We start from the raw sequence: 14,002 nt of genomic DNA, 5'->3' as shown, positions 1-14,002 counted from the left end.
TGTGGCTCAGCTGGTAAAAAATCCGCCTGCAATGATTCAGTCCCTGGGTTGGGAAGATCTCCTGGAGAAGGGAAAGACTACTCATTCCAATATTCTGGCCTAGAGAATTCCATGGACTGTATAGTCCATGGAGTCGCAAGAGTCGGACACAACTGAGCGACTTTCACTTGACTAGACAGACTTTTGTTGGCAAAGTAATGTCTCTGTTTTTTAATATGCTGTCTAGGTTGGTCATTCACTTTTCACTTCCATGCACTGGAGAAGGAAATGACAACCTACTCCGGTGTTCTTGCCTGGAGAATCCCAGGGATGGGGGAGCCGGGTGGGCTGCCATCTATGGGGTTGCACAGAGTTGGAAATGCCTGAAGTGACAGCAGCAGCAGCGGCAGGTTGGTCATAACTTTTCTTCCAAGGAGTAAGTGTCTTTTAATTTCATGGCTGCAGTCACCATCTGCAGTGATTTTGGAGCCCAAAAATATAAAGTCTGTCACTGTTTCCCCATCTATTTGCCATGAAGTGATGGGACCAGATGCCATGATCTTAGTTTTCTGAATGTTGAGTTTTAAGCCCACTTTTGCACTCTCCTCTTACACTTTCATCAAGAGGTTCTCTTCTTCACTTTCTGCCATTAGGGTGGTGTCATCTGCATATTTGAGGTTACTGATATTTCTCCCAGCAATCTTGATTCTAGCTTGTGCTTCTTCCAGCCCAGCATTTCTTATGATGTACTCTGCATATAAGTTAAGTAAGCAGGATGAGGTACTCCTTTCCCTCTTTGGAACCAGTCTGTTTTTCCATGTCCAGTTCTAACTGTTGCTTCCTGACCTGCATACAGATTCCTGAAGAGGCAGGTGAGGTGACTTGGTATTCCCATCTCTTTAAGAATTTCCCAGACCTTGTTGTGGTCCACACAGTCAAAGGCTTTGGCATAGTCACAAAGCAGAAGTAGATGTTTTTATGGAACTCTCTTGCTTTTTCAATGATCCAACAGATGTTGGCAATTTGATCTCTGGTTCCTTTGCCTTTTCTAAATCCAGCTTGAACATCTGGAAGTTCACAGTTCACATACTGTTGAAGCCTGGCTTGGAGAATTTTGAGCATTACTTTACTAGCATGTGAGATGAGTGTGACTGTGTGGCAGTTTGAGCATTCTTTGGCATTGCCTTTCTTTGGGATTGGAATGAAAACTGACCTTTTCCAGTCCTGTGGCCACTGCTGAGTTTTCTAAATTTGCTGGCATATTGAGTGCAACACTTTCAGAGCATCATCTTTTAGGATTTGAAATAGCTCAACTGGAATTCCATCACCTCCACTAGCTTTGTTCATAGTGATGCTTCCTAAGGCCCACTTGACTTCACATTCCAGGGTGTCTGGCTCTAGGTTGGTGATCACACCATCGTGATTATCTGAGTCGTGAAGATCTTTTTTGTATAGTTCTTCTGTGTATTCTTGCCACTTCTTATTATCATCTTCTGCTTCTGTTAGGTCCATACCATTTCTGTCCTTTCTTGTGCCCGTCTTTGCATGAAATGTTCCCTTGGTACCTCTAATTTTCTTGAAAAGATCTCTAGACTTTCCCATTCTTTGGTTTTCCTCTATTTCTTTGCATTGATCACTGAGGAAGGCTTTCTTATCTCTCCTGATCTTCTTTGGAACTCTGCATTCAAATGGGTATATCTTTTCTTTTTTTCTTTGCCTTTCACTTCTCTTCTATTCACAGCTATTTGTGAGGCCTCCTCAGATAACCATTTTGCCTTTTTGCATTTCTTTTCCTTGGGGATGGTCTTGATCTCTGCCTCCTGTACAATGTCATCCATAAGAAAAAGGAAGCTGCAGGCCAGTCTGGCTATGATCCAGCAGCCCAGTGGGAGACACCGAAGCAGGTGGAAAGCCTATGGGACAAACATGGGCATTGCTGCTGGAGGGAGCTGTGCTCAATGGACCATGTCTCGTCCCCCCTAGTGACGTTTTCTCTCCTGGGAACGCAGACCCTTCAGATCACATCATCCACCATCACCCCTGGTCCTGGTCGTGGCCCCATCCATGCTGCCATGGCCTCCACCTCCCCTGCTCCCTCAGACTCCGTGCTGGTCTCACAGGGTGCTCTAGTCTCCAGGACACAGGTTCAAGCGCAGATGAACAAACTTCCGTCTGGGTGCAATTTCAGAGATGAGGAGGGAGCCAATTCGGACCGTGGGCAGCTCTTGAGGCGGTGTCACTGTGGAAGGCCTGGAGGGGCCCTGTCTTTAGGGTCCCTTTAGTGGCAAGTGGCCCACCAGGTCATACAGTTGTGAGGTGCTATTCTGGAGGCTTTCCTTGAGCCTCAGGACGGGGCTTCAGTGAGCCTCCGAGAGTGCTGCATAATAGACCACATGATCCTCGGTGCATCACAGGGGACCAGCCGTTTATTTGTTCAGGAGTCCGCCACCTATCAGGGCAGGGCTTGGCAGGGAGGCACATGTCTACCCTGAGCCATACCAGCCCCAGCAGCCCGACCAGAACTGGAGGGTCCATTTCTAAGGCAGCCCACTCCCAGGACTGCTTCCTCTGTAGTTCTGCTGCTTCCTCTCTGGTGTGTGTGTGTGTGTGTGTGTGTGTGTGTAGATGTGTGCACACACACTTGCTCCCCTTCTCCGTCCCTACCTCTCTCTTGCTCACACCTCCCCTCTGGGCTCCTGGCCACAGCTCAGCTCCTAAACTAATGGACTTCTGTTCTCCCTGCCTTCCTAGGACCCCCAGAAAAGACAGGTCCCAAGTGACCTTCCAGAAAGGCAGTATCAGCTCACTCTGGTCCAGCAGCATTTTGGATGATTCCTCCAGTCATGGGGGTGGGGGGAGGGTGGGAGAAGGGGATAGCTACCCACTCCAGTATTCTTGCCTGAAGAATTCTGTGGACAGAGGAGCCTGGTGGGCTACAGTCCATGGGGTCGCAAAGAGTAAGACATGACTGAACAACTAACATTATGTTTGTTTATGCTCAATTTTTAATAGCTCCTCTAGTGGGGCGGGTGAGGGGGTGGGGGTGGTAGTAGCAGGGAGAGAACAGCACACGATGGTGCTGGTCATCCTGTTTTGCAGGCACAACTGCCCAGCCATCGCCGTGGACCACCAGGAGATCAGCTCCAAGTCACGCAGCCTTATCAAGCAAACGCCATCAGATACTGCAGCAGAGAACTATGCAGATAAGGGGAGAAGCTCGGTACCGGGTTTACAGACCCAAGAATACCAGCCTGTCTTCAGAGCTGCCAGCAGCTCGGCACGTCTGACCAGCTGTGTCCTTCCTCCCTGGACAGACTCCATGAGGCAAATAGGCCACTGGCTCCACGGCTGCTCAAGCCAGGCTCATCTTCCAGAAGGCGCCCATGTGGTTTGGTGACAAATCCCACCAATTTGTTGGTACACTTGTTCCAAGTTTAAAAGCCAGTTGTTGGAAGGATCATTGGCAAATAAGGAAGCTGTTATCAATGCAAAACGTCAAAGCATACCAGTGATTCCTGGATGCTTGCTTTGTGCCTGGCCCTGGGCTAAGCACTGACCACACCCTCTTCCAGTCACTCCTGACCCAAGGAAATGAGGGCATTACTGTCCCTCTTCTACACATGAGGCACTGAACCTCAAGAAGGTTAACTTACTTGCACAATCACTCTGCTAGTGCAGGAAGCCACACTAATTAACTTACAAGTAGATTTGTTTATAGGCTTCTCTGATAGCTTAGTTGCTAAAGAATTCACCTGCAATGCAGGAGACCCAGATTCGATCCCTGGGTTGGGAAAATCGCCTGGAGAAAGGAATGGCTACCCACTCCAGTATTCTTGCCTGAAGAATTCCATGGACAGAGGAACCTGGTGGGCTACAGTCCATGGGGTTGCAAAGAGTAAGACATGACTGAACAACTAACACTGTGTTTGTTTATGCCCAATTTTTAGTAGTACTGATAATAAAGGGAATTTACTGACTCTTGAAACTACAAAGTCTAAACTTCAGGGTTGATTTTGTTCCCAACAGTCATCAAAGTCTGCTTTCTCCCCTTCTTTCCTGTCTGCCTCATGGCACAAGGTGCCCGCCTCAGCATAGCAAGATGGCTGGAGCAGCACCACCACACATCACATGCCCAGAGAAATAGCATCTTTTCCAAAATCCCCTGGCAAACTCCTTCTCTAGGTTCAGTGGCCCTAATTAGGCAGCCCACCACCCCAGAATTGCTGCCTTAGAGCCAGCAGTGTGTCTAACTTTCTAAACTCAAGGAGCACTGGAAAGTATAAAATAGGCTTGCTTGCAAGCCTACTAGAATGTTGTGGAGCAATGATTTGAACCCTGTCTGCTCATTCAAACAGTATTTACCGACCCCTTGCTGTGGATCAGGCACAGTTTAGATGGTAGAGACTAATCTGAAAGTTCCCGACCTCCCATCTTCCTGTTGCTGGCTGGGCTGCCTCTGAGGGTTAAACTCTTGTTTTCATCAGAACCTAGTGCTGGTTAAATATCCTGCCGACCAGTGTTTCTAGGACTGAAGAGGCTCTGTGACTCCAGACTGTTACTTAATTTCTGTCTCTCGACCTCCTAGTCTATAAAATCGGGAATAATGATGCCTCCCTGAAGTTATGAGAATGAAATGAAATGGGTTTACATGGGAAACATACGGAAACTTAAAAGCGACAATCCAACCCAGTGGGCATGCACGAGGTCAACTCTCGTTTTCATGCTAGTGATGCTGGGATTCGGAGTTTTGTAGATTAAATTCCAATTTCACTGGATCGGGCTTTGTAAAGACATTGTCTTGTGCATACGGTTCCAAAGACGCTAGTTCAATTCAAACGTTCTACTCAACCTGCAACTTATTTGTTTATAAACCACATTTTTCATGGGGGGGGGGGGCGGTAGCCTATACTGAAGAGCCCATCACTTTCTAAACTGGTCCTGAACTCTGAGAGCAAGCGTTCCCTTAGGAAAGCAGGCAAAGGACCGCCCTGGCATTGCCAAGGTGCACATACCCAGAACAGGAGGCAGCGTCAGTTAACCCCTGCCTGGAGGCCTCTGCGCAGCCGCGAGAAGGCACCAGAGCGCCCCCAGAGCCGGGGACCTGCGAGGCTTCGTCCAATCAGAGACCTCACCTAACCTCGGGCCGGCGTCTATAGACCAATGAAAACTCGAGCGCGCGGTCTTCTGGGAACATGCCTCTCACGGAAGCTGCCTTACCCCTGCCACACTTAGGCAGGGCTAGCCTTACGGTAGGCCGCCCCACTGGCTGAAACGGCTGTCCGTCACGGGGCGGGAAGGGGCCGGACGCTCGAGTCTGCGCGTTGCTGACTGGCCGCGCGCGGGAACCCGCAGAGGCGCTGGCTGGACCCGGCAGGTCCTCGGAGGTAGTGGTGCGGCGGAGGCGGCTCTTCCCGGGCCCCCTTGGGCAGGCGGCCGAGGACCGCGGAGCCTCGGCTGGCCCGGCCTACGGTCACGGGGGGCTCCGCATAGCCGCGTGAACGGAGCCGCCCACGCCGACCCGTGCGGTGATTTCCCCTGCACCTGCCCGCCCAACTGAGCCCCCCGCTGACCCAGTCGTCTCCCGCACTGAGCAGGGCGGTCACTCCCGCGCAGGTAGGTGCCCCTGCGCAGATCTGCGCTCCCCGGTCTGGTAGATGACCCTCGCGTACGTAGGAGGTTCCCCCCACCCGTCAGTGGCCCCCGCGTGGCGAGGATGCCGCCTGGTCTCGCCGCGAGTATGGGGCGGTCGCAGTCCCGCAGAAACGACCGCTCCCTAAGGACCCCCGGGCGGGCAGCTGGTTGAGCTGCGGAGGCCCGAGATGCCGGTTATCGGCGTGGACGCCAGCTGATGGGCGCTCGGCTGAGTGCGGGGGGTGGTGTCCAGCGAGGGCGACGGGCCCGGAGGGGGAGGTTACAAACTGGCCATCCTGGAACCCTGCGTCCCCAGACTGGACCAAGAGAGGCAGGAGCCGGTGAGACGACCGCGCCGTCCCGGCAGGCAGCGTATTCTAGTAGAGGACAGATCAGGGGCGTGTCCACCCTCGACCTCGTCCACACCTGGGTTTTCTTTCTTCGTTGCGACGTTGTTACCGTAACGCCTCATCAGTTCGCGGTGACTATTGAAGGACGGGGTGTATATAAAGCGTTGGCAAGTAGAGTTTGGAGCGAGTGTTTGGGCAGCGGGACTTGAGGCCCCACCCCCGCCCCACCCCCGCCCGGAGGGTGTGGCAGGACCGGCGTCGGTGCCTGGCCCTCAGCGCTCTTTTCAAGGCCGGAGCTCTCCCCGCCTACCCCCTCCTCCCCCTGGCCAGTTCTCTCCTGGAGGCTCTGGCCTCCTCCACCTTCCTCTCCCTGACTCCCTCCTAACCTTGCGTGGGATCTTTTGTCTTGTTCTAAAGCTGATTTTTTTTTTTTTTTTTTTAAGTTAGACTCTCCCCATGGCTCATCCCCGTAAAGAATCCGCCTGCAGTGCAGGAAATGAGAGGCGGGTTCGATCCCTGGGTCTGGACTATCCCCTAGAGAAGGAAATGGCAACCCACTCCAATATTCTTGCCTGGAGAATCCCATGGACAGAGGAGCCTGGGGGGCTACAGTCCATGGGGTCGCAAAGAGTCAAAGGAACACTGCTGAGCATGCATGCACAACGTTGAAATGAAAAAAATACTCAGTATTTAAGTTTGTAAATTAAATGCATCCAATATTTTAGTAATGTTGTCTTCTGTTGGATTTTTGTGTAGTGAAATATTTTAATCAGGCAAAAAAGAATACAACTACAATAGTTATTGTATACCCTAAAAAAAAAGCAAATAATTTTTCCTTATGCTTTTGGACTTTTTTTATTTTTTTAAGGAAATGTTTCATTTTGGCTACAGCTAAAATTCTTCCTTGCTGTCATCACCTCCTCACCCCACAGAATTTCTTCTGTCTGGCCTGTCCTTTCTTGGCTCACAGGACTCCCCTGTGCTCCCTGGAGCTCTTGAGTCCTCACTCATTCCAGTCAACTCCAGCCTTGCTCCTTAAATAGAGCCCATAGTGAGAACTGTGGCCACCATTATTGGTCCTGTCCTGTTCTCTCGACATTTGTTCTCTTGCCCTCTTAGGAAACCTGCCTTCTCTTCACCCTCCCAGGCCCAGTAGGTGAGCTCATGATAGACGGATCAGCCTTTATTGGGCCACTATTCCCTTCTCCGGAGTGTGGTGTCTGCACCAGACACACGAGGGCAGTCACAGCTGTTCCATGCTTCCAGGAAAAAGCAGCCTCCCACAGTCAGTTGTACTACAGCTTATAAAATAAGGTTGTTAAAATTCATAGTAATAGCTGTCATTGCTGACCGTGTGGGTCTCAGGCTTTTTAACTGAGTGTGTGGCGTCCCCTGCTTCCTTTCATCCTGCACTGCAGTCCTAGTCATGCACAGGTAGGGATGTTCCTGTCTCAAATAGGCAAACTGGAGCCCAGCCGGGCCAGGCGTTGGCAGCAGGGGGCGCCCAGAATTTCGCCTCAGTGGGAGGACTGGTCCTTTGTGGGGCATGACGGTCATCAGCATTCATACAGGGTCTCTTCCACCTTACAGCCCCGTTGGGTACAGGAGGCACCTGGGCCACGGCCTCCCTCGGCAGGGCCAGTGATGGCTTCCGTGGACTTCAAGACCTATGTGGACCAGGCGTGCCGTGCAGCTGAGGAGTTCGTGAACGTGTACTACAGCACCATGGACAAGCGGCGGCGGCTGCTGTCCCGCCTGTACATGGGCACAGCCACCCTGGTGTGGAACGGCAACGCCGTCTCCGGGCAAGAGTCCCTGAGTGAGTTTTTTGAGATGCTGCCTTCCAGCGAATTCCAGATCAACGTGGTAGATTGCCAGCCTGTCCATGACGAAGCCACCCCGAGCCAGACCACAGTCCTTGTGGTGATCTGTGGGACAGTGAAGTTTGAGGGCAACAAACAGCGGGACTTCAACCAGAACTTCATCCTGACTGCCCAGGCCTCACCCAGCAACACAGTGTGGAAGATCGCCAGTGACTGCTTCCGGTTCCAGGACTGGGCCTGCTAGTGGGGTGGCGGGACACCCCCAGCCTGAACCCTGGGCTCACTCAAGTCTGAGGGACCCCTGTCTGGGCATATACTTGTTTGTCACAGATGCCTTTTTGAAGTAGTAAAATTCTCTATTTTTCTATTTGCCCAGGAGAGACTCTGGTTCTGGAAATTCTGATGAATAAAATGTTGCTTCTTTTCTCCTTGCTGGATGTGTTTGGCCGATACTGGGGAGAGGGGCCCAGGAGAAGGAGGGTTAAAGCTGCAAGGCTAGCAGAAGGCACTGCAGAGACTGAGATCCAGGGCTGAGCACCTGCCTCAGGCACAGATGTGTACACAGGTGTACCAGAGCCGGACTCAGCCCGCACACATGGGCACACACAGAGGCCACCCTTGGGACTCTTCGAAAATCAGCAGGCGCACATCCTGGTCGAACTACTGAATCTCAGAGGGTGGGCCTGAGCGTTTTTGGCATTTTACAAAAGCCCTCTAGCTGTCTATTAAAACATTTTAGAGAACCCCCTGACTAGGTGGCTGGACCCGCACTGGGACTTTGCACCTGTGCTGGGAGTTACATGGATGAAAACAGGTAAGATACCTGGAGTTAGCTAATAACTGCTTGTAAACAGGAAGCTCCATTGACTACTCCCTTACAAAGAGGAGACCTGCTTTTAAGAGGAGGAAGTACTGAGGTGGGGCCGGGGAGCATCAGAATTAGATGCTGGTTTTACTGACCCTGAGGACCAACTCACCCCATTTCGCCAAAGTAAAGAAAAAATGAGCTGTTTCCATCATCCTTTGATTAATAGATGAGCTCTTGTGGACACGCAGTTTCCCCAGGTAAATCTGTGATCAAAGGTTGGGCTGGGGGGTGTGGGTTAGGATTAGGAATGGGGGACTTGTGTAGGCTGCACAGATGGAAGGGACCTCTAGCCCTGGGCTATGGCGTCCACTGGGGATGGCTAGGCAAGGTGGGCATAAGGATCTCACTCCCCTCTGATAGAGGAAAAGGGGCCTCGCCTTGGGGACTGGACTGGGAGCTGGCAGGACAGAGGGACAGGGCAGGAGGCTGGACGATGGCTGTTGCACAGAGGGTGGCGGGCAGCGGCAGCCTGTACTTCAGGGCAAGCCCTGGTCAGTGTCCCAGGCTGGCATGCATGCCTGAACACAGAGCCCGGGGTGTGTGTGTGGGGCTGGTGGGGTGGGGGGTGGTGGGGGGGTGTCTCAGGTGCTGGATCACTGGGCCTCTGGGAGAAGCCAAGCAGCGAGTGGACAGGGTCCTCAGGGCTCAAAGTTGCTAGAGAGCAAGAACCCCCCACTGCAGGAGGTCTGTTTTCTAAGGCCAGATCTAAGCAGTCTTGGGCTCCCCAGGCGCTAGTTGTAAAGAACCCACCTGCCAATGCAGGAGATGTAGGAAAGGCGGTTTGATTCCTGGGTTGGGAAGATTCCCTGGAGGAGAGCATGACAACCCACTCCAGTATTCTTGCCTGGAGAATCCCATGGAAGAGGAGCCTGGAGGGCTACAACCCGTAGGGTCGCAAAGAGTCAGACACAACTGAAGCGACTTAGCACACACGAACTAAGCAGTGCTGAGGCCTCAGAAAACCCACTCCAGTGCCCCAAGAGAAAAAAGATCCAGGTTCAGAGATAGCCAACTCGTCTTACAGAATGCTCCCCTCCAAAGGCTCATGACTGAGAAACTCAGTGATGATGGAGGGGGCTAGAGGTACACCAACTTGGCTGAGGAAGGGTCCAGACACAGAGCCTTCTAATCCTCGAGGCTTTGAGGGGCTTTAGGTGAATGCAGGACTGTCTCATCTACAAGTGAGTGCCACATGTCATCAGGGTGCCCCACTGAAGGGCATCAGCTGCTCTCTGACCACTGAGAGTCCACTGAGAGCTAGGTCAGACATCACTTGCTCTGTGGTTCTTCGCTAGTGCAGCTAGCATGCAGGCCTGCACTTCAGAGTAGCAGGGGCTCACAGCCCCTCTGAAGGGGGCTTGAAGAGGCAGACCTGTCTGTGATACAAATATGAAAAATCTTTGAGAGTCTCTGAAGTTCAAATACTTGGTATAATATTAACAACAGTTGTTACAGGCAGCAAGAACAACATCCCCAAAACAGCTCAAGATACTTTGCACCATTTTAAGCCCCGTTTTACAAATGAGGAAACTTGCTTTGTGTTTAAAAAAAAAAAAAAAAAGATTCCATATAGGCTTGCCCTATATGCACGGACCGCTGGGAGGATTGGCAAAAACGTTAAGTACGGCTGTCCTTAGGGACTGGGTTCTAGAGTTTTAACGCGGAGACAAGGCACTTGATGCCGAATGTCCTCGTAGATTTTCAGTGTGCGCATCATGTTTTTTAAATTAAAATCTCATTTAATAATCAAGGCTGTTTTCACAGCCAGAAATAGGGGCATTCAAGTTGCTGTGAACACCTCGAAGAGTGGCTTCCCGCCCCAGAGCGTCCCCACCTGAGCTTGACCCTACCAGTGAAGTATCCAAGTAGATAACGCTTTGAAACATCCTGGGTTCTCCGGGGAAAAGAAAAAAAAAGGGGGGGGGGGGGAATGTTTTATTAAAGATCACCACCTGGCCCTGTGAGAAGTTAAAGTCTGGAAACGCTGCCCAAATTTAAGGCAGGTGAAGACGTGCCTGATCTCATTGATATAGCCCCAGCTGACCCAATACGGCTTGGCCTGGCCCACTTGAACCGGATCTCGCAGTGGACCGTACAGCCGGACCGCGCTAGAAAACCCCTGCCCGGCCCCGCCGCCCCGAGGGTGGGACAGAGGGCCGGGCCCCCACCCTGAACCCAAACCGCGAGGCCACCTGCCCCAGGCACAGACGCCCGATCCGCCTCCGCCCACTCAAAGGCCACTAAGCCGCGCATCCCGGCGCACGCAGGGAGGCCAACAGCATCACCGGCGACGTCCGGGGACCCATCGGAAACCGAGGCTCCAGCCCCGCCCCTCGTCAGCGCTCGGTGGGCGGAGGGGGCGGCCTCCTGTGGACGGGGCGGGCAGCTCCAGCTACCCTCCCTGGGCAGTTTAGAATTTGATGTGGGGAGTTGCTTACGGTCTGGTTCCAAAGAATCGCTTTTAAATCAGATCATTTCCTGGGTACAACAGCATACCTTCTTTATGCATTAAAGTATAGTGAAGGTTTCCTCAAACATTTTTCCAGCTTTAAGTATAATTGACAAATTGTCTTTAAAGTGTACATGATGATTTGATAAACATATACATTGTGGAATGATTACCACGAGTTCCATTAAACACTTTTTAAAACGTTGTTTTAATGACTGCATAATAAACCAGTGCATGGGTATATTCAGTTGTCTCCTTCTGGGCAAGTAGGTTGTTTCCAAATTTTCACTAACATAATTACCTGAAAGCTGTTCACTCCATTTCCTCAGGATGACTACAGGGCGTTACATGGAGATAAATATCTATTCCCCTGAGACTGCATTTCCCATGCAACTTCTGCTGCATCACAGGTTGTGTTTAACTTCGGGTCAGTTTGTCCTATTCATTATCATTGCTTTTTATAGTGATGTCTCTGCCATGCGTACATGTATGTGAGTTGTCCATTTGTATTCTTTGTTTTGTATTAGGCTGTTGGTATTTCTTCATTTTCTAAAGCTTCTTTGAATAGCCTGCTGTAATTTCTACCTTGGAACCTGATCAGGTAGCATTTCTAAAGGGAACTGAATATAAAACTTATAATAATCACATCCAGTTTCTTCACTTTAATCATTAAAGCTATTATGACCCTGATAAAGAAGTCCTTTCAGCACTGAACACTAACCAACTTAGGTAGAACACAGAATTTTGGCTGCTTTTTCCACATATCCTGGTTCTATGTCTACTTGGACTTTTAACAATTCTAAATACTTAATGTGTTCTTTTAAACATTTAGGCTCTTTGTTAGTGACAAAGTAAGATTGCATTGGTGTTACATTTTATATTAAATTGTCCTATAAAGAATGGTGGGTCTATTTTGACATCTTGTGTTGAAGCAAAGTTGATTTCAAAACGTGCGTGGCCAGATTAAATTTATCCAAATGTGGTGCTCATGATAAGAGGATATATGTATTTTTAAAACATACATGGCTTAATGGAATCTGAACTCTTTCCACAAATAAGGTGCTATTTGTTCGTATGTTTCCTATCTTCTATCATTAGCATATACACTTTTCTTGGAAACATTTTATTTGGGCACACATCTTGAAGACTGAGGACTATTTTTGAAACTATTGAGAGTTTTGATAAACAGAACATCATGCTGAAGACACTGTATGTGTAAAAATCCCTTGCTTAAAGTTGTTTCCATCCATCAGTGAGCATGTGAAGTTGGAATCCCCGGGCACTGCTGGTGGGAATGGAAAATGGTGTGGTTGTCATGGAAAACAAGTTGGGGGTTCCTCAAAAAGTTAAACACAGAATTATCATATGGTCTAGCAATTCTACTTCTAGATACATACCCCAAAGAAATGAAAGCATGGACTCAGATTCTTGTACACCAGTGTTCATAGCAGTCACTGGCAGACCGATACCAGGAGAGTGCAGAGGTGAGAGATGGTAGCCATGTGGCCAGGCAGTAGGGCTGGATTGCTGGACTTTAATGGGAAGCGTCCCCCCCACCCCACCATGTCCCCCCAGCACCTTAGAAACCACACTTCTCAGTATTCACTTTTGGATTCACACAAAACAGACATGGAACATCTAGGATGCTATTGATACTTAATCATACCCTCCCTAGTTCCCATTTGATGTTTACCTGATCTGACAAGAGACAGCTCTGTTGTGTAGCAGCAGAGGCGTGTGGCCAGCACAGAGCTGAGTTATGGAGGTTCAATCCTAGCTGTCTTGTTCTCCCTGTGTGATCTTGGGTAAGTTGGCCAACCTCCCTCTGCCTCAGTCTCCTCATTCATATAATGGGGGCAATAATACTACCCCCTCAGGGTTTTGTGAGCAGTGACTAACATCAGTAATGGGGGAGTGGTGTAGTAGCGGCCCACCTTCTGTAACCATGAAGCACGCTCTGTTATTATCCTGAGACTTGAGACCAGTTTGGGTGAAGTTGCTGGGAGGAGATCTGTTTGCAGGAGGAAGTCAGGCCCTCCCTGGTGAGGGAGGGAAGGAGACTCCAGTCTGGAGAGAGACTAAACTCTCAGGGCATGCACCTGGGCCTGAGGCCAACCTCCAGAAACTGGGATGACTTCTGGAAATCCTCCTGAGAAGGAGAACTGTGGGATACACTTCCTAGTGCACCTGGAGGGAGGAAGAGCCCACGAGTGTGTGAGGAGGGCAGGAAACCGGCAGAGTCATCATGTTTTTTTAGCTGCAGCAGAAAACAGATTGTGCGGTAGCTACAAATCAGAAGCTAGAAAGTAGGGCGGAACAGATGGTGGAACTGCTTATCTTCTTTGGGCTTCACTGTGAATAGCGGCTGACCCATTTCCCCAAGGTCACGGGCTTCTGCGCTGACTGCACCCAGGGAGGGCAGGTGGGCACAGTGCCAGGTGGCAGGGAGGGCGTGTAACATGTGCCCTGTGTGGAGGAAAGTCGGGCCATGGCAAGCTGAGCTCAGTCTTCTGCCACAGGGCCTCCAGGCTCCCTGTCCTGAGCTTCTTCCACTAGTGACACCACAATCATCAGGGCGAGGCCTCCCACTCTGGGATGGACTTGAGCGCTTATAGTCCTAAACATGGAAACTAAAGGATGATAAATAGTTATTTTCAATGGCTTCCATTCCTCCTGCCTTGACAACATGGAAAAGAGGCTGCTGCCTAAGGCGCCGTTGCCTGGACCCTGGCATCCGGGCCCTGCTACCCGGGTCCACACTACGTCCCAGCCGCTTCAGGCAGATGTCTTCCAGACTGGTACACAGACAATAAGAGAGGGCTTGTTTTAGACGAGGACCGTGCAGAGGATCTGCCTCGTTTCTGGACGTTGTCTACACTGTGCAAACCGAACCAGAAGACAC

At 50.6% G+C, this 14,002-nt stretch overlaps 1 protein-coding gene across 1 annotated transcript; it reads left to right on the top strand.

Annotated features, from left to right (window-relative positions):
* Positions 1-5,310: 5,310 nt before the first annotated feature.
* On the top strand, positions 5,311-8,211 carry NXT1 (nuclear transport factor 2 like export factor 1). The gene is made up of 2 exons (XM_006062806.3): positions 5,311-5,592; positions 7,551-8,211. Exon 2 carries the CDS (start codon positions 7,605-7,607, stop codon positions 8,025-8,027), a length of 423 nt encoding a protein of 140 aa, XP_006062868.1. The 5' UTR covers positions 5,311-5,592; positions 7,551-7,604; the 3' UTR covers positions 8,028-8,211.
* The last annotated feature ends 5,791 nt before the right edge of the window (positions 8,212-14,002 follow it).

Source organism: Bubalus bubalis, chromosome 14 (genome assembly GCF_019923935.1).
Source record: "Bubalus bubalis isolate 160015118507 breed Murrah chromosome 14, NDDB_SH_1, whole genome shotgun sequence".
Classification (NCBI taxonomy): domain Eukaryota; kingdom Metazoa; phylum Chordata; class Mammalia; order Artiodactyla; family Bovidae; genus Bubalus; species Bubalus bubalis.
The sequence above is the reverse complement of the archived record's forward strand: the minus strand, read 5'-3'. Positions and strand labels throughout refer to the sequence as shown.